Source organism: Elgaria multicarinata, chromosome 1, assembly GCF_023053635.1.
Source record: "Elgaria multicarinata webbii isolate HBS135686 ecotype San Diego chromosome 1, rElgMul1.1.pri, whole genome shotgun sequence".
Classification (NCBI taxonomy): domain Eukaryota; kingdom Metazoa; phylum Chordata; class Lepidosauria; order Squamata; family Anguidae; genus Elgaria; species Elgaria multicarinata.
The window spans coordinates 87,837,499-87,862,528 of NC_086171.1; the positions used below are offsets into that span (position 1 = coordinate 87,837,499).

Sequence of the window (25,030 nt, forward strand, 5' to 3'; positions counted from 1 at the left end):
AAAAGCAGGGACTCACATGACTGAGTTTTAAGCCCTCTATTGGTCTGAAGCTCCTCCTAGCCAGTTCCGTCCATGGCCAAAGCTCGGAAATTGAGAAAGGAAGCATCTCTTTGTATCATAGGTAAGGAAGAACCACAGAGGAACAGATAACTTATTAGTAAGTACTTAGAAATCAATCTGAGAGTACAAACTTTGAGGATCCTTAGGAAAAGGTCTGGCCGGCTAAATGCAGAGACAAGTGGCCTGATAGACTCGGTGGTGTTTCAGGGTGTGGTTGGGATGCCTTCCGCACACCAACCCAGAAGGAACCTTCTCGGTAAGTACCAATGTTCCGTTCTCCAGGTTGGTGTGAGGAAGGCATCCCACAATGGGATATGCAAAAGCTAAAAACCCCTTATCTGGGTGGGAAAATCTTAAGCCGAGTCTATTGTAGTCCTACAACCTGCTGGAGGACTCTCCTGCCAAAGGAGGCATCCGCTGAGGCATATGTGTCTATTTTGTAATGTCTTATGAAGGAATTAGGACTTGTCCAGGTGGCCGCCTTGCAGATTTCTGCCAGAGGGGCATTAGTACTTAAGGCGGCTGATGTGGCTGCTGCTCTAGTGGAGTGAGCTGTGACTCCTAATGGCTTGGGGAGGCATGAGGCCTCATAGGCCAAAAGAATACATGCTTTTAACCACCTAGCTAGGGTAGATCTGGTAACCTTCTTGCCCATAGCCACAGGGCGAAAGGAAACAAACAGTGAATCAGATTTTCGAAAGGACTCTGTCCTTTTTAAGTAAACTTTAATGGCTCTGCGGACATCCAGCTTGTGCCAGGCCTTCTCCTGTGGATGAGAAGGGTTAGGACAGAAAGATGGCAGAATAAGCTCCTGTGACCTATGGAATAGCGTGTTGACCTTAGGGATAAAGGTCGGGTCTGTTCGAAGGACGACAGAATCCTTATGGAAGGTGATGAGGCCCTTTCTGATTGAGATGGCAGATAACTCTGAGATTCTGCGAGCAGATGTTATGGCCACAAGGAAAAGAACTTTTTGTGACAAAATGCGTAGTGGGATAGAGGCAATTGGTTCAAAGGGAGGTTTAGTCAATGCAGAAAGTACAACATGTAGGCTCCAGGAAGGAAACCTATGGACAATGGGAGGACTCTTGAGTGCGGCTCCACGGAGGAATCTTTTGATGTGAGGGTGTGAACTTAGTGGCTGCCTACCAGGCCTGGAAAGGACTGATGACAGGGCTGACGTTTGCCTGCGCAGGGTACCTGGTTTTAAACCCATCTGAAGGCCTTGTTGGAGAAAGGCTAGGAGTTCCTTGACACCTGTTGCCTGTGGAATAAGCTTCTCCCTTTCACTCCACCTGCAGAAGGACTTCCAGGTTGTTTCGTAAATTCTGGTGGTGGAGTCCTTGCGGGATGCCAGCAGGGTGGATATGACATCTTCAGAATAACCCAGAGTTAAGTAGATGGACCTCTCAGCAGCCAGGCGGCTAGTTTGAGCCAATTTGGGTCTGGGTGCAGTACTGGTCCCTGAGACAAGAGATCTGAGATCTGGGGCAGGAACCATGGACCTTGCACTGCTAGGGCTAGAATCTCGGAGAACCAGGGGCGTCGGGGCCAGAAGGGGGCTACTAGGACTACAGTGGCTTGTTCATTTCTGATTTTTTTTGTAGAACTCTGGCTAAGAGGGGGATTGGAGGGAATGCATAGAGCATCTCTTTCGGCCAGTTGATATATAGTGCATCTATCCCTTCGGCTCCGTAAGACTGGAATCTGGAGAGAAATCTTGGCAGCTTGTGGTTTTGCCTGGATGCAAACAGGTCCAGTGTTAGTGGGCCGAAATGGTGTATGATTCTCTGGAAGACTGCTGGATGTAGGCTCCATTCCCCTGGGTCTATTTGTTGCCGACTCAGATAGTCTGCTGTATGGTTCAGGGTCCCTTTGATGTGTTGGGCTGATATGGAGGCTAAGTTCTGTTCGGCCCATAATAGCATGCTCTGGGCCTCCAGGTGTAAGGAGAGGGATTTGGAACCCCCTTGACGTGTTATGTGGGCTCGTGTTGTTGTGTTGTCCGGTCTGACTAGGACATGAGAATGTTGCAGATGGCGTGAGAATGCTTTTAGACTCAGGTGTACTGCCCTGAGCTCCAGCCAGTTGATGCTGTGGCATTTTTCCTCTGCATTCCATTTTCCTTGGGCCAGGAGAGAGTTGCAGTGGGCTCCCCACCCTTCGAGGCTGGCATCTGTTGTCAGTAAGATCCTCTGAGGCTCCTGGAAGGGGCTGCCCACCTGCAGATTTTGGAGGTCTTGCCACCACATGAGGGAGTCTCTGACGTGCAGAGGGAGAAGTATTGGGAGGCGATCCCTCCTTGCTATTTGAGCTTGGAAGGGCAATAGGAACCACTGAAGGAGGCGAGAATGCAGCCTGGCCCATGGGAGAATGCCGAGGCATGAGATCATTAAACCCAGAAGATGCGCAGCATCCATTAAGTTGGTTATTCTTTGCCGATGAATTGCCCTTGAGCGGTCGTGAAGCTTGACTATTCTCTCTGGGGAGAGGAATATTAAGCCCTTGGAGGTGTCGATGAGTGCTCCTAGATGAGGGAGGACCTGGGTGGGTGTGAGATGGCTCTTTTTTCTGTTTATGACAAAGCCGTGTCTTTCTAGGCACTCGACAGTTGTCTGTAGATCCTGCGAGGCTTTCTGACTGGAAACAGAACGGATAAGAAGGTCGTCCAAATATGGATAAATATGCACGCCCTTTAGCCGGAGATGAGCTATTACTGTCACCCTGATCTTGGTGAAGATGCGGGGTGCCGAGGATAGGCCAAATGGAAGTGCTTTGTACTGGTAATGATAGTTCTGGTACGTGAAGCATAGGAATTTTCTGTGAGGTAGTGAGATGGGAATATGCAGATATGCCTCTGTGAGGTCTATGGAAGTCAAATATTCTGCTTTGTGAAGGGCTTCTTTGATGGTTTGCAATGTCTCCATACGGAATTTTCGATATTTGACAAACCTGTTCAGATGCTTGAGGTCCAGAATTGGTCTCCAGCCTTTGCCCTTTTTGGCTACTAGAAATAAGATGGAATAAATACCTTCATATTTTTCTATGGATGGTACTGGTTCTATCGCTCCTATTTGAAGTAGACGCTGTATGGCGGTAGATAGGATGTGATTCTTGGTGGCGGATTGTGATGTGGGGGATGGGGTGAACCGAGGGGGAGGTTGTTTCCAAAACTCTATGAGATAACCATGGGAGATGGTGTCCAGGACCCAGTGATCGTCTGTGGATTGTTCCCATGCTGGGAGGAAATGTTGAAGTCTCCCCCCGATGAAGGGTTCCCTGGCGTCAGAACTGCTGTCGTCCAGACCTTGAGGCCTGGAAAGTAGAAGGGGGTTTGGCAGAAGCGCTAGAGGAGTTGGCGCTTCTGGACTGAAAGCGGGATCTGGACCATGCTGGTTTAGGAAACCTGTAGCTTTTGGATCGAAAGGAAGATTGGTTAGTGGTCCGGAATGGGCGAAAGGATGTATAAGACCGGATGAGTTTTTTATCTTCTCACCGGAAGGATGAAGGCATAACTTTTTTCTTATCCTTAGTCTCTATGAGGACATCTTTTAAGGCCTCTTCTCCAAAAAGGTGTGCACCTGTGAAAGGTACAGTCGCAAGATTTCCCCTTGAGGGAAGATCAACATTCCAGTGCTTAAGCCAAATGGAACGTCTGGCCACATTAGCAGCTGCTATGGAGCGGGCTGAAAACTGAAGCGCATCTTGTGTAGCATCAGCCAGGAAGGCAAAAGATTTAGAGAGTTTGAGCAGTCCTCTGTATAAAGTAGGCTGATCTAATTCTTTATTGTTTATTATGTCTTCCACCCATAAGATGGAAGCTCTAGCGAAAAAAGATGATACTGCTGAGGCCCTTAAAGCTAATGCTGAAGCTTCATGCGCCTTTTTTAAAGCTGTATCTGATCTTCTTTCCCCGTGGTCTTTTAGGGGAAAGTCACCGTCTTTTGGCAATACAGCACCTGAGAGCAAGGCCGCCACAGGGGCATCTACTAATGGAATTTTTAATTCTTCCATCACATTGTGAGGAAGAGTATAAAACCTCTGCGCTGTACTGACTCCCTTTTTCCCCTGGAGGGGAGATTTCCACTCCTCCTTCATTAATTTATTAAAGGAATTGGGAAAAGGTACCTCTCTGGTGGTTGGCTTGGGTTCTGGAAACATCGCTGCCCTTCTAGATAAAGATTGCTGTTTGTCGGGTTGTACTGGCTCACTAGCTAGAGAGACAATTGCTTTGGACAATAAAGGTAAAAAATCCTCTTTGTTAAAGAATCGATCAGCCGAGATATGGTCTGTAATTTCTATGTCTGACCATCCACCCTCCTCTCCTTCTGAAAACAACTCCTGCAGTGACATTATGGAGGAATCACTGTCATGGTGGGGCTCAGCCAAGGGGGTCTTGGATTTGTTAGAGCGACCTTTGGCTATGGAGTGTGGGTCTGGAGAGTCGTCCCCAGAGCCTGCTGATGAGTGCAGACTATGGGAAGAATTGGGCTGTTTTGACCTGAAAGCCTTATTTTTGTTTTTTGTTTTATCATTGTTTTTATTTTTGTTTTCTAATTGTGGAGGAGGAGAGGAGGAAGACTCAGAAGTGTGCAAGCCTCTGGTGCGTTTTGCAGAACGGCTTGATCTCAAGGTTTGCTTGTCTAACAAATGGTCAGACAGATTATCCAGTACTGCCTTAGTGATCTGTGCTAAAACAGATTTATCTATTTGAGCCATGCTTAGGATAGGCGTTGGGGCTATCTCATTATTCTGTGGCTGAGCAATGGAGGAGGTGGAAGGAGGAGGGGCTTCCCTTTGCAAGTTGGAATCGAAACTGCAACTCAGAATGGCCGCCCGCTTTGTTTGGCGGGAAACATCCACGTGGGGGAGAAAGAATGGATTTGATCTCACCCTTGATGCTGTTGGAGCATCCAGCTGCTCCGTTGCTTCCTCCTCTTGTTCTGAGTGGAGAGGGTGGGGTGCTGAACCCCCGACTCCCTCAGTCTCGGCTGCATCTTTTGAGGCCGGGATCGCACCGTTCCTGGTGTGTAAGAGACTCAGCGAGGGGCCTTGGCCTCCGGGCTGGTGATCTCTTTGATCCTCCGTGGCTGGGAGACTCAGTAGGCAGCCTAAGCCGGCAAACTGGTTATCTCCTTGACCTTTCTGGCAGGTCATCCTTTTGCCTGCTGATGGCTTCCTAACGACTCTCACATGAGTCGTTGTTTTCTTTTTCTTTTGAGGCTTCGAAATGGTTTTCTTTTCTTTGCCGGAGGGGTCATAGAGAATGATAGGCAAGCGGCAGAGAAAAAGAAGCAGAAAAGCGTTTTTTGTTTGTTTGTTTGTTTTTGGTAAGAGAAAGAAAGTCAAAGAGGTAAGAAGTTTAAAAAGTGTTAGAAATAGAGATAAGTATAGGCTTGAGATAGGAGGAGATGAGAAGTAGCTCTGTCCTGGGCGAAAAGCAGGGACGAACTGGCTAGGAGGAGCTTCAGACCAATAGAGGGCTTAAAACTCAGTCATGTGAGTCTCTGCTTTTCCTGGGCGATAGGGGGAGTTAACCCGTTGTGGGATGCCTTCCTCACACCAACCTGGAGAACTGGCCTACAAACTCCATTTTTTCAAAAGCCTCCAAACCATTCTTCCCTTCCCAGTCTCAAGCACCAGTTTGATTGTATAAGAATATATACAATTTCCTGTGGGGAAAATCGCATCTCGCACAGATATATATTCATCATGTATAATGCAGTCATTCCTCACCTCTGAATCTGTACAAGATCTGAAAATATCATTTGCTTCCTCTTTTAAAATTCAAAAACTAGTGAATCTCTCTCATTAGTTCAAAAATCTCTACTGGTGCAATCAGATTGGACCAGTTTTTGATTCCAGAAAAAATAAACATGGGCAATTAAAAAGGAGATATTGTCTTTGGTGAAAGTTAACCATGCCATAGTTAACCTGTTCCCTGTGGTTTATGACATGTTATACCACTTCACATCCAAACAGATTCCAGTTCATTACCATGGTCAATGTACTGAAAACTGATGAGGGGTCCAAGAGAATCAACAGGGTGCATTTCTCACTCCCACTCCCAGCATAGGTCATCCATCAGGGCGACGAAAGGTGTGTGGAGTGGGTTGTTTTGTTATTTTAACTGAATCCCAGTCTGAAAATGGATTTAAATAGGTCTAGATGATCAGTGTCATCCTAGAGTGTCTGAAGTTTCCTGGCTTCTTTGTGAGTACCTGACAGGCTGCATTTGGACACCACAATAGTCAACAGTGGGGTAATAATAATCAACTTGACAGTTGTTTATCTATGGGGTACTCCCCATACAACATGAAAATAATGAACCGCGGTGTGGATTAGGATCACCATTGAGTTGACCATTAGTCTACCCTGAGCTGACTCACTCATCCCCTGCCCTCTCCCTAGTATCCCATCAACCATTGCTGATGAAAATCTATTCTGCCAGCTGGACTAGAGTAGCAGCTGCCATTTTGACCACTCTTACCTTGCAACTGTGTGGCTGACGAAATAACCGATGGTGCCCTCCACACAACACAATAATTAACAGTAGTTCAAATAACCAACTCTGCACAGTTCTGGTTATTTGCACTGGTTAATTTGGGCAAATAACCAACCATTGGTTGAAAAACTCTCTCCATGCAAGCACGATAACCCATGGCAGGTTAAATAACCAATCGTCAACTATTTAAATCACCGTTGATTATTGTGTTCTCCAAACCCAGTCTTAGATCCCATATGCTTACACACATGCAACTAGAAACTACCTCTAAATCCCTATTTTCCAGCTGCTCATTTCTGCTAAATTGTAAAGGTTTGAACTTTTAGGAGGCAACTGACTTATGAGCTCTTTCTTGGGCTTTCTGGCATAGGAAGAGAACAATAGTGAGCACCAAAAGGTTAATACTGCCTGCATTGTGGTAATTTGCCTTGCATTTAGTAGGTCATGGTATGAAGAATGAACGAAGGCATAAATCGATTATACAAAATTCTCAGAAAGGATGGATGTGCACAAATTTTAGTCAGTATGTTGTATTATTACTGTTCAGCATTACCTTAATAGGTGGGTGTTGTGCATGGCAGAAGTCATTTATCTTCTTTTGCAGTGACAGCTTCATCTCAGTTACTATGACACACTTTTGAAAGAAAAGTTCCAGAGGTAAGTCAAAGGATGATTAGAGGCTACAAGCTTGCAGACTTCCCAAATATACCAGTTTCTTTAAATCGTAAATTATATATCCATACCCAACAAACAAGATTTGTTTTCCTGACATTGAGCTATCACAATATAAACAGGTACTCCAGAATTTAGGGTGTACAAGCCTAAAATTTCTGAACTTTCTCGAATAACTATGGAACAGATCTGAAAAGAGTTTATATACTTTTCACCTAATATTATTCAGTCCTTGTACTATAAAAGGAGTGGGCCCATCAATATGTCAGCATGTGTCAATGGATCTCCCCCTCTTGTAACTCTTTTCCTCATTTTTGTCTGTCATTCATATAACTGCCTCTTGGACTTTTCTATCTACTTTTTCCACCTCTGTTGATGCCCTCACCTGATTTGGTATAATTTCACAGTGGCACCTTGAAAGGCCACTAACCCCATGCTTTGCAAGGCCAGCTGCAACAGAGAGCCTGAGACCAGCCTAAGGTGTCAAAATCCCTGTGGCTGCCATTGACGCTGCTGCTCTGATGTCACAGAGGGCCTTGCAAGGCTAGAGCCAAACAGCTGCCTGTTTAAAAAGAATGGATCATCTTAGGATCTGAGTATCTTCTGTAAAATTAAGGACAGCCTAGAATCTGTATTTATGCAGTTTACAGTCATCTTTCCAATTTATAGAAGCACTCAATAAAAGCATACATGAATAAAAAACAATGAAAAGGTTTAGATCACTTCTAAAAACTTCCCCCTAAACAAGCAAGATCAGCAAAACCCATAAAAAAGTTGACAAACACAGTTGAACAAAAACTTATAAATGCCAGAGTGAGCAGGTTTTTCAACTGGTGGTGAAGGATATACAAGATGATCTTGAACCAGAGCTCCCAGAATAGGGAGTTCTAGATAGTTGGTGCCAAAACTATAGATTCTGCTATGTGCCCTCTTAGTTTTTATTCTGGGGAGGGAGCATGTCTCAGTGGTAGAGAATCTGCTCTGTATGCAAAAGGTCCGAGGTTCAATTCCTGGCAACCCCACGCTGGAAAAACTCCTGCCTGAAACCTGGAGAGCCACTGTCAGTCAGTATCGACAATACTGAGTTAGATGGCCCAGTGCTTTGATTCAGTATAAGGCAGCTTCCTACGTTCCTATGATCCTAATAAAGCACCGAATTCAAAAGCAAAAAAGATATGACAAGACACTCCCTAAGATATGGAGAAGCCAGGGCAGAAATCAGAGAAAGTTCTTACTGCTTATACATCTACACATGCTACCTGTACTATCTAAGCGACAGGGTTCCACAAATGAAATGACCAGGTCACTGTTTGCTACCATGAATCAGGCAGGCAATTGCCAGGAAATAAATTCCAATACAAGGTGAGACACCTCCTCTCACCTCCTGCAAGTTCTTCATGTAATGCAGAGAACTCAGAGGATGTAGAGGTTCCTCGCTTCATGCCAGACAGGTGAACTAGACCCTCTACCTTCCCCAAGTCCTCTTCAACAGCCACTCTATGCTCAAGATTTTAAGGCACTCAGAAACAGCAAAAAATCCTTCTTGCTTCTTACAGGTGAGTTCAGAAGCACACCACAAAGTGATGGAATTATCCCGCGTCTTCCTACTCCCATCTTGAGTTGGGGAAAGGGCAGGGGCACGCTATGCTGGGTGTCACAGTCACTAGGAAGCTGCAAGACAGGTTGTCACTGCTTTTGAGTGCCTTCAGATCCCAGACACAAAGTGAGATGTTAAGCTCATCCGTTTCCCAAACAATGGCAGGGGGAGTGCAAGGATCATGAGAGCCCACAAATAATAATGATTGCGAACCCTGGGAAGTTTCAGCGTACCTGGTACTGCCTGAGAAAAGAGATGTCTGTAAATTCATTTAGTGGAGCAACTGATGATATCACCTGGACATAGGGGTTCAGCTCTGCAATGTGATGAAGCGTTGCCTCAGCTCTGAAATACATTTTAATTGTATTATTATCAAGCTAAACTCTCAAGTTCAACCTTGCAAATATACACACAAACATTACCAGACCCCCAGATCACATATATACCAAAGGCTGTTACTGAATCAAAAACAAAAGGAGAGCATCCAAGCCAGGTCAGAAAAAAGGATTCTAAGGACGCAAATAATTAATTTTCACGAAGCCTGACGCGTTTCGGCCTGTACTTTATTCAAAAGCCTTCTTCAGGGAGTTGTCAGAAGATAGTGTCTGCAGAATTTCCTGTAGCTAGCTGATTGTCTAGTAAACTAAGTGTCTCCTGTGATAGTCTATGGCAACTGACGCCATAGTTTATCACAGGAGACAATTAGCTTGCTAGAGGAAATTCTGCAGACACTATCTTCTAACAATCCCGAGGAAGGCCTTTGAATAAAGTACAGGCCGAAACGTGTCAGGCTTCGTGAAAATTAATTATTTGCATCCTGAGAAACTGTCAACAGCCTGGAGAATCCTTCCATAACCAACGGATTACAAAAACTTTTCTACCTGGTTAAGATGTTTACTTGCCATAAGAGAGTGGCAAGTAGACAACCAAAGAAGTAGCTATTTGTAAGACAATGGGCCTATTCACATGTAATGGCAGCATTTGTGGGGGGATGTGAGTTAATTAATTCTGTTTACTGCACTGGAGCTGTTTCCATTTTCAGTAAACAACCAACAAACCCCTCATTTGTAGGCTGTTAGCATGATGTCTAAAGCTGGACACTTTGAGTTATTTGTGGGTTAAACAGCCAAAAGTTAACTTACAAATAAACCATGGGTTAACTTTGGGTTGTTTAACCCCAAAATAACCTAAAGAATTTGTGTTTGGATATCACACTAACAACCTATGAATAAGATGATCATAGGTAGTTGTTTAAACCCAGAAGTGGCTGGCACACAGGAGGCAGTGCGCCTGCTCTCTCCCATCCATGCACAACAATCTATGGGTTGTTTAAACCATGGGTTGTAGTTACATGCGAACCAGGCTAATTTGAACTCAGTTAAACATAGCCCAGATTTCAAGAGTATATAATTATTTTGAAACAGTTAATGATTAAAGCTAACTATCATGAACTGGGCTTCTTGCTTGTTACTTGGTTTTCTTACTTAAGCTGTCCTTACAATAGCTATCTTTTGAAGAACTCAAGTGATTTTACTGATTAATCGTTTTAATTACAAATTTTATACAAAGGTTTTTAACTAGGGTTTGTAATATTTCTCTCTCTCTGAAAGAGTTTTCAGGCATAAAAACATGACTTACTGTAGAAAAACATTTCTTTGATGAAATTATAGATAGTGATATGTGGTAGAAAATTTCTGCTCTTACATTTTCTACAGTAAACTTCCCATTTTTATAAATGTATTGTTTCATAGAATGAATAGCATAATGAAAGGCTACAATACCTGTCAAAATGAAAATCAAAACTATCATTAAGTTCCCCACCCCACCCCGTAACTTTCCCTATTCATGTGCACAGCTCTTCAGGCATGCTAAAATTATGTTAACAATATAGAGTGACTTAATTTTTTTCTGAAAATTTCACCAATGTATGGAAGTGTATGTTACTGAGTTGTCATGTCTTAAAATATTTGCAAGTATTATAATTTGGAGAACTGGGGATGGGGGGGCATTCAAAGTATGCTAAATGTGCTTTATTGATCCCCCCCCCAAATAAAATATTCCAATTCTGCTACTTTGGGCTAATTTTTTTAGATATTTATATAGCAACTAAATGTATTTATTTATACAGCAATTCTAAGTATGTGAAAGTGGTGGGGAGGAAGAGATCCATGCCAGAGCCACTGCCACATCCTCAGCCCTGTTGGCTCACAGCAGCTAGAGCAAGAGTTAGGGGGTGCAATTTCCCTCCCCCATTTTTTTTTTTTTTTTACTTTACCCTCCAACTGAAAATTCTATAGAGAGAATTAATTACTCCAACTCCAGAGCAGGTGTAATTTCAAGGCATGTTGTGGGGTTGAGGGAGGCCTAGGATCCTGCAGATCCATGGCCTCTCCTGACATGTTCCAAAACTCCCTCTGCTGCCCCCCATCACCTACAGGCCACCACAAATAGGTCAACAATGACTGCAGAGATTCCTGCCACCAGGCTAGGGGAGGCCTCCACCAATGGACTCCTATCTCCAACCAGGGAGAAGTAGGTCCAAAGCAGCATACAGCTCCTCAGCCTTTCTTTCACGTAGCACAGGACTGCTCCATTAGTAAATAAAACTTCAAAAATCAAATAACTTTGGCCATGTTCAGACAACACAATAGTCAATGCTGGGTTAATAGTCTTTTTCTCTTTTCCTCCCTTTTTTAACAAAACAGAACAAAAAATACATTGTGAAAAAGAAAAACAAAGAAACATTACATATACAGGAATATCATCATTTTTTTCCATCAGGTATACCATTCGTTTAAAAAAAGGGGGGGTAGGGAGAATTATGCATAGGTTTCAAGAAAAGCAGACCATATATCCATGTATTTTTCTACAAGCAAGTTGTGCCTATATATCACCCGTTCAAATACTGATGGAGTTGTTAAGTCCTCCATCCATTGCATTATGGGAGGTGAGCATTTATTCTTCCAATGTGATAATATAAGTCTTTCAGCTATCATAAGAGCTCTGAAAACCCATTTGTGCAGACCATGTGTTAACTTCCAAGATGCCAGTAGGTAGTTTAAGAGGACATGCACATCGTTCCATATTAAAGATTGTTTCAGTACAAAGTTTATCCATATTATAACCTCCTCCCAAAAGGGAGCAACTACTGGCCATTGCCAAAACATATGAATTAAAGAAGCATTAGGTTCAACATCTCCAACAATTATGTAAATTTGACAGACGCTTATTGAAAAGGCATTGTGGAGTCCAACAGATCTGAAACAAGATTTTTTGCTGAACAAGACATAGCCTAAGATCCGTAGAAGCTTCAGATACAGACTCTAAGGCAACAATCCATTAGTTAGGCAAAACAGGACACTCCAAAGCTTGATTCCAATCCTGTCTTAAACCATGAGTATCATATTTATTTACTACTACTAAATATTTATACATATGAGTCGTGGGTCAATGTGTGTGTTCAGCTGCTATAAGTGTTTCTAACAAAAATGGAGGCTCTGAAGCTGTAAAAGCAGCCGGACCAAATCTAGATTCCAGCAAGTGTTGCAATTGTAAGTTTTGCCATTCAGCCGTAGTACGTAAATTATATTTAGCATGTAAATCAGAAAATGACAAAAACTCATCGTCTGGGCCTATTAATTGATCCAAAGTAAAAAATCATCTTATCTGTCCATGTCCTCCACAAGAACGCTTCTTTTCCAATTCTTAAGTCTGAATTTCCCCATAAAGTCAATTTTTGGTGAGAAAACACTGTACTTTTGATATACCAAATGTGATAATTTTATGCCAAACCAACTTGTACATAATTACATTTTATGTTCCTAAAGTAACAAAGTGACTTTCAATCTGTAAAAAGTGCTAATATTGCTTTCCCCCCCAATTTTTCCAAAAATGTCTATTCCCCCACCCCACCTCATCCTGGAAAAACACGTGTTTTTTCCATGGCTTCAACATTTCTGGAAATTTTACTTCGCTCGTCAGGCACCATTGACTACTTCATCACACACAGTTGGTTATTTTTGGTGACTACAGAGTCCCCTGATAAGAGCGACCAAAGAAAGTGGTGGCTGCCGCTCTAGTTCAGCCAGTAGAACTCGCAATGGCTGATGGGATACCAGCAGGAGGACTGAGGCAGGGGGAGAGGGCAAGGAAATGTGTCAATCCAACACACCAGTGACTAACTGCCAACTCAACGCTGGCCTTGATCCACATCACGTTTGATTATAACCATGTCATGTGGGGAGTACCGCCTGGATAATTAACTGTGGAGTTGACTATTAACCCACCATTGACAATTGTGTTGTCTGAATGCAGCACTGTCTCCCATTTCTCTCTTTGCCCACTGTTCCCCACAACAATTGGGTTTAAAAGAAAATTCTCATTGGCACCAATGGAGGGTTATTAAAAGTCTAACTCAAACTTTGCCCACCTAATGTCCTCCATTTGCATTGGACAACAACTTCCACCTTCCCCAATCCAGGATGATATAGATGGGGAAGATAGGAGTTGTAGTCCAACATATCCGCAAGTTGGGAAAGGCTGGTTTAATTGCTGCAAGAAATAATGCAATATTGGGGCGTGAAACCATAGCACACAGCAGAACACCAATGGAGGCTTTTAAAAAGCCTATTTATGTAAGGTGATATGCAGACCAGCCCTTAGTATGTTTCTATAATTATTATTATTATCATCATCATCATCATCATCATCTTAACATTTATATACTGCCTTATCTGCTAAAAAGCCATCAAGGCAATACACAATTTAAAACAGTAAAACTCTTAAATTATGGGGGGGGGGGGGGGCTTACAAATAAGATTTGCTTCCAGAGTTATTGAAATGTACACTTAATTTATTTATTTTACTTTAAGAATATGACTCTGGATCTACAGAAGTATGAATTGTACAGAAGTATGAATTGCACTATCATACCTCCACTATCTCAAACATTTATGCCACTGAAGAAGATCATAATGGTGAAACACATCTAGCGATTGGAATACATACATAGCGGTGATTGCCTTTATCATTCTCCCTATTTATTCAAGAGTATCATTCTGTCAGTCTGTCAATAAATACATTATTTGCATTTTAAACATTTTAATTTTTTAAATATTTTATTACATATAACAGTAGAGTAAGCATTCCTGACATCCATATTGTTTTCTACTGAAAAAGAGTACCCATATTAGTTACAACTACGAAGATTCATAAGATGGCAGCTACTGTTACTGATTGGCTCCCAACACTAGGAAAAATGACCATTACAACTCAACAGTATGATTGTACTCATTTCTTTCAATAAATGAGGAAGGAACTGCCTTCCCAGCTTTTTTTACATATAAGTAACACCTACTTATAAGCCGGCAAGAATCAGTGACTTAAAATTTAGCATCAGAATTAGCATCTATAGTGAGGAGAGTCTTAAAATGTGCATAACATTTCTGAAGAATTGTACAAACCTGTTCCTTAGATTCAGAATATCGTCTTCACGAATAAAAAAGTTTGTTCCTAAATCCCATGTCCTGCACTGCTTGGTATCATGGATGGTAAGAGCCTTCAGAAAGGATTGGGAAACCAGGATTAAAATGTATTTGAAATGGCAATTATATAACTCAACAAGCATGTACACTGTGGTTATGGCTTACACTAGAAATGATCAAGTTCATTACTTAGGACTAAACTAGATGGTACGCGGAACACACAACTGCCACCCAAAACAATAGCCATATGTGCATCCATTAAAACTTACCCAGGTTCTGATTTTTCCCACCCATTCCCAATCAAAGATGGAAGAACACAGACAAATGTGAAGCCAGAAAATGCATAAGTTCTGGTAAACAGTACAGAGGGAAAGAGTGAACTAGACACAGCTGCTGGTTGTGCATTTAGTGTACTGTTTAGTTTGGCTCAGGGATTCTTGAGGTCCTACACATACGAACTATAGCACCTTTGTCTATACTGACATGCCATACAACACTTTCTCCACGTAATTCAGAATGCAGGGTATGCTTAGTTCATGTTTAGAACTCATTAGTATAACATTTGTTTATTTAAATTTGTATCTTGCCTGTTCACAAAATTGTGCTTAGGGCAGTTAACAGTAAAATAAAAATAAAACAGAATTCAAAACAAAAGCATTGGAATCTACGACATAAATAAAATAGATAAGATCCAAGTGAACAAACGGCAACATTTATAGGGGTCAGTTAAAGAAGCCAAAGGCCTGTCTGAATAATAAAAAAGTATTTCTGCCAGAAGAAGAGGCTGGATGAGCTTCCCTTGGCAAGAAGCTCTAGAGCATGGAGCAGCTGGGAAGGCCATCTCTCAAGTTCCCACCAAACATAGAATCATAGAATAGCAGAGTTGGAAGGGGCCTACAAGGCCATCGAGTCCAACCCCCTGCTCAATGCAGGAATCCACCCTAAAGCATCCCTGGCAGATGGTCCCACAGGACAGATCCCACAGGACAGAAAAAAATGGCCTCTCCCAAAGGTTTTTAATGTCTTAGAATGTAGGGCGCTTGTATGGGAGAACACAGTCTTTCAGATAATCTAGTCCCATGTTATTTAGGGTTTTGGAGATCATAATCAGCACTTTGACTTGTGCCAGAAAGTCCGGTAGCAAATGAAGATGCTGTAACATGGAAGCCACGGGGTTCCTATAACTGGCCTCAAGTCAATAGTCTGGTGACAGCATTCGGGATCAGCTGAATGGTTATCATATCAAAATGGCATTTTTTAAAAAAAGTTAAGTTACATGTATACAACTGTTCAAGTTCAGACGTCGACGGTATATTCATTCTCAAGATGGAAATCAATCTTTCCACGGGAAAGAAAGGACTATGGCTCAATGCTAAAGCACATGCTTTGCATGCAGAAGGTACCAGGTTCAATCCCTGGCATTTCCAGGCAGGGCTGGGAAACATCCTGCTTGAAACCCTGGAGAGCTGCTGCCAGTCAGTGTTGACAATATCGATGTAGATAGACCAATGATCTAAGTCAGTATAAGGCAACTTCCTATGTTCCTATCCTTTATAGTTTTGTTTCATAAAGTAGAAGTTGTTCTTCTCAGTGTTCTATTCCATAAGCCTAGGCACCAAATTATCCTTTAGAACGATAGAAATTAGCTTTTGCTTCTAAAGAACAATTAGGATTGAAAAGGTTCTATGTTAAAACAAGAAGCACTTTAAAAAGGAAAATCTGGTTGATTTAAATGCTATGTTTCTGTAATTCTTGTTCCATAGTCTGCCTTTCACCCTGATAGTTATGCAGATATTACCTTTATCAAAAGCTTACCAAGAAAGCCTGTGACGCAGTTCACACAATGAAACAACTCATTGTTTGTTAACCATGGAATATGGAAGCGAGTGGGAGCAAGCAAGCATGCAGGCTCCTGTCCACTGTGCCATTCCCAGTGTGCTAAATATTCCTGGGATGCACCATCCCTGGTTTGTTATTCTTGATGTCTAAACACAGAACTCTGGGCTGTTGGGTGAGAAACAACCCAGAGTTATAACCCAAGAACAAACTATGGGGTTAGCGCACCAGAAGCAGGTAAGCAGTCAGAAGCCAGCACACTCACCCTCTCCCAACAACCCATAATTAACAAACCATGGGCTATTTCATTGTGTGAACTGGTAGCTCGCAAGGAGAAATCGGTGCAAAACTTTTAAAAAATCCAATCAGCCACTGCAAAGGACACTGGAATTTCACATGCAGAAAACCCAAAGAAAGCCAGGTACAGATGAATATAAGGCAGATATTACGAAATCCCATAAAAGTTTAGGAAGAGCAAACACTTCCCCCACAGAGCTCTCACTGAACGAGTTTCTTCCATGCTGGATCATCTACCCCTTTCGTCTCACTACTCCCTTTACAATGCCTAACCATGCCAGATCTAGCTATAGGGTAAAAAAAAATGTCTTGGAAAACAGTTATAACACACCTTGGAGAACAGCTCTATCCTGAAATGTATGGCTCCAACATGTAAGTGTTTAACAAAGGTCATATAAACAGCTACTCTCACCACAAAATATGACTTAGGTGTCTGCGATCAAGGTGTTAATTTATTAAACCATGTTAAGTACCATTAGTTATTTGAGGAAACATTTAATTCTTTAAAATGAATGAAACTTCAAATAAATTCCTTCTCCTTACCTTTATTCCTGCAAGAACTATGTTCTTAGCTGAAAAGAAGAATCAACATTATAAACTTATGATAAAACCTCCTATTTGGCAAGAATTCAGTTTGCAACTCTTCCATGGTCTTCTAAAAATAATAATTTCTTCTCAGCCCTACACATATCAATTACAGAACTGTTAAACAGGAAGAGTTAACTAAACAAATTTGAAGAAATTTTGCTATTACCATCTATAATAAAGACTATCATGTCATCATATACACCAATCCATAACATGGAGCAACCCTCATTAAGGCAGCTATTACCAGAACAGGTCATCTCACTAATACTCTTAAGGAGGCTTCTGGTACCATAAAGCCAATTCAGACAGTCTCGTGCATCATGGAACCCCTCTAACAAGACTTGCAGAAGCTTCCTCCCCAGATGAGAGACTGATGGGAAAGTGAGTTTCCTGTGAGCAGTTCACATGGTACAAAGAATATCCAACATATTCTAACTTATCTAACATATCTATTTCTTAGCGTAACTATGGGTTAAGCTTAGCACATAGCAAATTTAAAATTACAGATTTTAATGTACAACTGACTGCTCCCGATAAAATACACAAGAAGAAGAAAATTAATTAAGGATTTCCTAACTTACCGATCTCCACTCCAAGGCCACCCATTCCACTTAAAAATACGTGGGATTGAGCCATCTTCTGCATTGCTGTGTCACCAAGAACATACCTCTGCCGACTACATGCAATTAAGAAAGGAAAACATAATCACAAAATAACTGTTTAGTTGTATAATCCAATCTGCAGAACCTCTTGTGGTTGATAAAGATGATCACAGTAGGGAAAAATATTTTCAACAAACCAAGGAGAACTAATACTGTTTAGCATTTGAACATATCCCATCATTTGCAGGATACACAGATTTGACATTGAAATCAATAAGAAATATTTTAAAGGCACCCCTGCAATTGCTGATATTTTCACATATTTTTCGAGCATTTCTTTTTCCTTTCCCCCACTCTTATTCACGGCAGTGCTAATCACAAAAACTGCAGTCCTACACACTAGTGGGCTGCTTGAACCCAATTGGTTTCAATGGCTCAGTTCAGACAACACGTTAGTCAATACAGTGTAAAAACTCCACTCAACAGTTGAATTTTTAGGAGGTACTCCCAACACAACATGTTCTAACTCCACCATTGTGTGACTGTGGGCTACATTGGAGTTGAGAAAAATCCACTACAACATTTGATTGACAGTTTCTCCACCTTCTCTCCTGCCCCAGTCTTCCCAATGGTATCCCATCAGCCATTGCTGCAAAAAAAATCCCAGTGGCTCTCCTAGAGCAGCACTCACTCCTTTCGCCGTTCTTGCCAGGGAACTCTGTAGCCAGTGGGAAAAGTCAACTCAACGCAATGGAAACCTCCACATAGCCCTCCACACAACACACAATACAACGGTTGTGCAGGAACTCTCCTCTGCACAGCATGGATATTCAGCGTGGAGTGTTTTCCAAAAACATTCCACCATGGGGTAGAGTTTTCCCTCCAGACAACACATTACTCAACAGTGGTGTAAAAATTCCACTGTGGAGTTCTAAACCCACCGTTGAGAAACATGTTGTCTGAACTGAGCCAATATGATTTAAGCAATCTGTGTGCAGGACTGCAGTCAAAGTAATCTATGGCCTTGAGCTAGCAAGATTGGCATTTTTAATTTCCCTTGTCCTCCATCTTTTAAATGTGCCTACCTTCCCAAGAACAATGCCTTCTTTTTCCCCCATCTGTAGTTGCTGTTATTAAGATTAACACAACCCAGACACTGGTTGAGTTCTGACAACACGATAGTCAACAGTGGGGTAATAATCAACTTGACAGTTGCTTATCTAAGGCATACTCCCCACACAACATGATAATAATCAATCATGGTATTAATTTTTGTGAACCGCCCAGAGAGCTCCAGCTATTGGGCAGTATAGAAATGTAATAAATAAATAAATATAAATAAATAAATTAGGATCAGTGTTGAATTGACTATACCATGCTGACTTGACTCACTTATCCCCTGCCTTCTCTCCCCCTTCGTCCTCCCACTAGTATCCCATCAGTCATTTCTGCTGAACGTAGAATCATAGAATAGCAGAGTTGGAAGGGGCCTATAAGGGAATCGAATCCAACCCCTGCTCAAAGCCTCCACGCAACACGCTATTTCATCCGTATGAAACAGGAACCTGACTTAACATTAAAGCCCTCTACCACAAGTATCATGGCAGTAAGGTATGTTTCACACTATACGATAATAAGGAAGTACTGGCATTCCCATTTCAGTGACTAGAGACCAAATCCACCCTCAATACTATGAAAGTAAGTGTAAAAAGAATCAATATTTTGTTAAAATTCTTACCTGTAAAGGGCATCATCAATTTCCATAGAATCTGCTGCCATTATGATATATTTGCTTGGACTGGAAGAAAAATGGAAATACAGATAAAAGTGTGACCCAAAAGACTAGCACCATGCAGCTAACCTGTTTTCTCAAATGAGCAAATATTGGGGGGAAATATGAACTACATATGATTATGTGCAGAAAATTGATACAATATTATTATAGATTTGATGCACAATAAAAAATATTTGGAAGCCCAAGGGAGCACTGGATATACTGTAGCTCTGAAATCCTTGACTTACAGTAGAGTCCTAGTTACAAAAGAAAACTATACGTAATGCAATATATAACAGCAGAGCAATGGAATGACAAACTTCGTTACATATAACAGCCATTAAATTTCAAGAATTCCCCATGCACACATATCCAAACACACACAAAGAAGAGTGGGAGTAGGTGGGTGTCTCCTATCCTGAACTTAATAAAATTAAAAATTTAGCCCCCAATACTATATGATTTAGGGATTGGGGGTTTTCAAGCCTCAGTCTGTATCCAGAACAGAATTTTAAGAACCATGTTGGGGATCTTCAGATACATCCCAACACAACACCTACAGTTAGAAATGAGATCTCAGGCTTAGATTATGAATATTGTCAGCTGACATTTAATTATTGGTAAAACCCAAGGGAATGTGAGACCATCACTTAGCAAAACAGTATTACTTGGAACAACTGGGCTTTAGTCCATCAAGGGAAAAATCTTAATATCAGAATGTGATGTTTTTACTACAGAAATTTCATTATTCAGATACATATTTCCTTCAGTGAGATCATGTTCTAGCTAAAAAGGAGTTTAAATTTGCACAATGTGTCTTTGCAGGAAGGTTTCACATCTCTTAAGACGGTAAAAAAAAAAATCTCCCTGGTACCATCTACTTGAATATAACCCAGGTGCAGAAGGCTATTTATTTAAATTGGAAAAGTTCAATTTGAGGAAGGGACAAACTGGTCAGCTTGTCAGAAGTTAGACTTTTTGCTTTTCAGTAAGGATATAAAGATCTTGAGAAGCACTACTACTTTCCTATTGACATTAGCTAAGATCCAGATTTTATAAGGCAGATATAATATGTTGTACCAGCGAAGACTTTATATATATATATATATATATATATATATATATATATATATATGTGTGTGTGTGTGTGTGTGTGTGTATTTGCCTTGTATGATTTATCATTGTATGTTTTAACATACACTTTTATAAAAATTGGAAATCAGTATTATGAAATGTTATCTTTTGGCTGAAATTGTTAGTCATTTATTTGTCATATCCTCTGTTCTACATTTAATTTGTTTACTTTTACTTTTGTAATACATTCAATATTATTTTCTCTGTGATATAGTGATGCCTTTTATAAACAATAAAACAAACATTCTCTCAGAATTAAAAAACGTGAAGGCATCTGCAGATTCCAGGATTATTGATCAGTTATGAAATTAACCAGTTAAATTAACCAGATTATAAACAAATAAATATTCTTAATTTTGTACATACAGTATAAAATTTATTTTAAAATGTGTAATACTGTTTTTCCATTAAACGTTGATTATCAAAGTATTTCAATATATTTGAGTTTTATGCTTTCTACTTACCTTTTGCCTTCACTTCAGGCTACTCTATATTCATATTTTTGTTTGCCTCTCTCTCACACACTTTACAAGGAATCTGAATACCAGATGTTGCTTTGGACTGAAAATTCCAAATACTGGCACTCCTTTCTCCCACAGAGTGACAAATGCACTCATTGTTAGATTATATACATCTCAGGTTGTGATAAACCTTCCATTGTTCTTACCCATTATTTGGTATAAGCTTTTCCAGGATCTGAAAGCTTACGAATTCAACTATTCAATTCACCAGATACACACAAAGATTTTTGTTTTGTTTTAGACAACGTAGGAGTCCAGTAGACCTAACATTGTTACTGTTCTCCCTGGATCAGCTTTACAATACAATCCTATGCAGGTTTACCCAGAAGCAACCTTTACGATGGTCAGAGCAACCACTGAATAACTGCTACTGCAATGTATTTCAACATTTGAAGGTGCTTTATACAGAATCATAAAACTGATCCATCTCTAAGCCCAGTACTATCCACTCTGTCTCGTACCACCTTTCCTAGGTCCAGAAACGTCTTTCAAGATGCCAGGATGACATGTCTTCTCATCCAGCATCTTGCTACCCACAGAAGCCAAACAGATACCTCCCAGAAGCACACAAGCTGGGCATGAAGACAATAGCCCTTTTCCTACTCTTGCTTCCCAGAACCTGAGGTTCAGTGGTATACTGCCTCTCTCTTGCTCGAGAGCTTTAGCTATTGGGCGGTATAGAAATGCAATAAATAAATAAATAGTAGTCACTGATAGAAATCCTCTATTAATTTGCCCAGTCCCAGTTATGCCCTCTAAGGTTCTGTGAATCACAACATAGATCCAGTTCATATGTCACAGGGGCACTGGAGAAAGCAAGCACACTTCCTCTTGCCTGCTCACCACTTTTGGAGGCATTACTGGGTTTTTCATGGCCTCCAAACCCAGAAACTCTGGTCTGTTTACAGGTTAAACATACCAGAGTTAACTCAACAACAAACCATGGGTTAACTCTGAATTGTTTAATCCAAAAAAACAAAAAACAAAACCAGAGTTCCATGCTTGACTGTCATGAAACAACCAAGGAACTTCTGAGTTGTTAATGGAAAGTAGAAGTGAGCACGAACCGGCATACTTACTCACAGGCAGCCGCTGATAAACAACCCCCTCCGTTTTGCTAAAAGCTAGATGGCCAATTTTGTTAGACTTTCTTGTAAGGTATGATGCTCAAACTACTTAACTGCAGGGCAAATTTAATATCATTGGCGAAAGATAGTACAAAAATAGTGAGAAGTGTAATAGGCAGCTGGACAGCCATCTGTCAGGTATGCTTTAAGGTGGATTCCTGCACTGAGCAGGGGGTTGGACTCGATGGCCTTATAGGCCCCTTCCAACTCTACTATTCTATGATTCTATGAGTAAAACATACATTAAGTCCAAGATGAAACATGAAATTAGGACTATTTGAAACAAAGAAATGAAAAGCTGAGCAATTCCTGACGTTGGTAGCTACTATCATAACTGGAAGTCTATATTACAGCTTGGGATATTACCAAGAAGGAATCAAAATCACTACAAAGTTAAGAGAACATAAGCTGTGTAATATGAAAGTGGTAGATAAAGAGTACTGATTGCTTTTGAGCTTATAACCTCTTCTGTCTTGGATTTGATATGTCAATCAATAAATCAATAAAATATTCCAAGAATATTGGTCTGTTGCTTACTAACCACAACTTTACTTTAATTTCATTTTAAATGAAATAACTGTAGACTGATCCTGGTGTTTAAATATAAAAGCCAAAGATAAGAACTGTTCACATTTACCTGTTAAAGTTATAATAAACTATATTTTTGTGCAACAATGAAAATAATTTATTTTGGTAAGTAGCATAAATATCAAGCCTGATAATAAAATTATATTTAACTGGTCTAATAAAGTTAATGTTTTGAAATACCTTATCATTATTGGACCAATATTTGATGGTCAATTGACCAGACTTTTTTTCACTATCCAAATGTCCAATTCTATTGAGCTGGTTCCCTCATCACACTCCAATTCTTGGGTGTGAACTGGGTCATCCTGTCCTACTCAATACAAGGGAACATGAGAGAGCTATTGTTTATCTTTTCAACCTGGGAACAAAATAGAGGGGAATAGGACTAGCAAGAGAGAAAGATATCCGATCTCAAATGAATCTGGAAATGACACCATTGAAAACCTTCTCTAAACTGCTGATAGCTGATGCGCTCTGTGTATGTGTGTGTGTGTACGCGCATGTCCATAGGCCCATCCTGCAGCTTTGGCACAAGTCACCTTCCTGAAAATACTCAAGAAGAAAACAACCCTGGAGAAGTAACTCAATTCCAAGGAGTCTTACTATTGTATCTCTGCATCAGAAGAAGATGATTGATCATCTTATATGATGCAGGATTACCCATCCATTCATCTCTCCCTCAAGGAGACTTATTGGAAGAAGGAAAGGGCCAAATCAGAGCTGCTGCAGCGCAGCTTAATCTGAAGGTGGACACTTTAATTTTATTTCTCTCATCTTATTTCTCCTGCAGGACACACAGTTTGGGGAGTCCTTTGCTGCCCCATCTTCTGATGGAAAGAGGGACGCAGCAGCAGTTAAAAGAACGGTGCACTCTGCACCTGCTCACAGACTCTATTCCCATCTTCTGAACACAAGACTTTTCTCTCCTCCCAGGAATTTTTAACAGCATTTAACAAAGTTAAATTTGTTTTTAATGGACCCCAGAATTGTGGTTTTTTAATGGATCCTGTTGGTTTTTATACTGTTGTTTTTATGTTTCTGATGGTGTGTGTTGTTGTTTTTTAAAAAAACTGTATACTTTTTAATGTTTACCATTTTTAACGGTTGTAAACCGCCCAGAGAGCTTCGGTTGTGGGGCGGTATATAAAATGTAATTAATAAATAAAGTGTCTTGTAGCACCTTAAAGGGAATAGCTTACCTTTCAGGAGTTGAGATCTGGTACTGAAAACAGGTGAAGGGTGGGGGAGAGAACCTGCTGCTGCCCCCTCCCCTCCCCTCCCCAGCCCTATATAGCAAACCTGCCCTATGCAATGCACCCCTTTCGTTACCCTCTTTCTTCCTTTCGAAATTTAGATTATAAGCTCCTCGGAGGGCGTTGGGGGGGGGGGGGAGGCACACATCCCTCAAGTCCTCTCCCCAAAATCATGCCCCCGCCATCCCTTCCGCAGGGACGTGAGCCAGGCCTTCTCTCTCCCCCCCTCCCCCACTTTCCTGGTCCTCTGCCGTGAGGGGCGGCATGAAGGCGGCAGGGCAGGGCAGGGCAGGGCAGGTTCCCGCGCGCGTTACTTCAGACCGGCTTCCACCAAGGAAGGCCCCGGCTGTCGGGCCTGCCTGGCTCCACAGAGGCCCGCGTCGCAAAAGCTGCGGGGATAGCGCCGCCGCCGCCGCTTCTCCCTCACCTGCCGGGGCCGCCAGTCTCCGTGAGCCGCTGCCTCTTCGCCCTCAACGTGGCTGCTTCGGGCCGCTCCGTAAGGCCTGGCGGGCGGGCGGGCGACGGCTCAGAGCAGGCGCTCCTCGGGATGAAGAAGCAGGAACCAGCACCCGCGAGGAACCGGCATAGGAGGAGGAGGCGGGGAGACAGCGCGCTGCCGCCAGCCGGCTCCGCCCCGGATGGAGGGAGGCCCAGGCCGCCGCCGCCGCCGCCGCCGCTCCAGGCCCACCGATACTGGAGCCACGGCGGACGGCCCCGCTTCTCCTTGCCTGACAGGCGCTCTCGGAAGACGGGCCCCGTCCACGCACACGCAGCTGTGAGGTGGAGGTTTGCTGACCAGAAGCAGGTTCAGGGACATGAGGGAGAACCTGACACCCTAACGTTTTTTCAAGTTTTCGATTAGAAATAATATCTTCAAGGGGGCAGGGAGTGGGGCGTTTTTTAGTTGAGGACTCCTAATATAAAAAGCTTGGCATGGTAGAGTCACAGTGGGGAAAGCGTCTGACTAGAACTTGGGAGGCTTGCATCAAACCT

General features: G+C 41.8%; 1 protein-coding gene across 1 annotated transcript in view; it reads right to left on the reverse strand.

Annotated features, from left to right (window-relative positions):
- UBA6 (ubiquitin like modifier activating enzyme 6) overlaps window positions 1-24,545 on the reverse strand; it is a 79,326-nt gene extending 54,781 nt beyond the window's left edge. Inside the window, exons 1-7 of the mRNA XM_063131403.1 lie at window positions 24,465-24,545; window positions 19,379-19,438; window positions 17,620-17,714; window positions 16,994-17,022; window positions 14,297-14,391; window positions 9,068-9,179; window positions 7,119-7,199 (exon numbers count right to left, since the gene is read on the reverse strand). Of these exons, the coding sequence (XP_062987473.1) occupies window positions 7,119-7,199; window positions 9,068-9,179; window positions 14,297-14,391; window positions 16,994-17,022; window positions 17,620-17,714; window positions 19,379-19,419 (453 nt within the window). The 5' untranslated portion in view covers window positions 19,420-19,438; window positions 24,465-24,545. The remainder of the gene's footprint in view (window positions 1-7,118; window positions 7,200-9,067; window positions 9,180-14,296; window positions 14,392-16,993; window positions 17,023-17,619; window positions 17,715-19,378; window positions 19,439-24,464) is intronic.
- Between the last annotated feature and the right edge of the window lie 485 nt (window positions 24,546-25,030).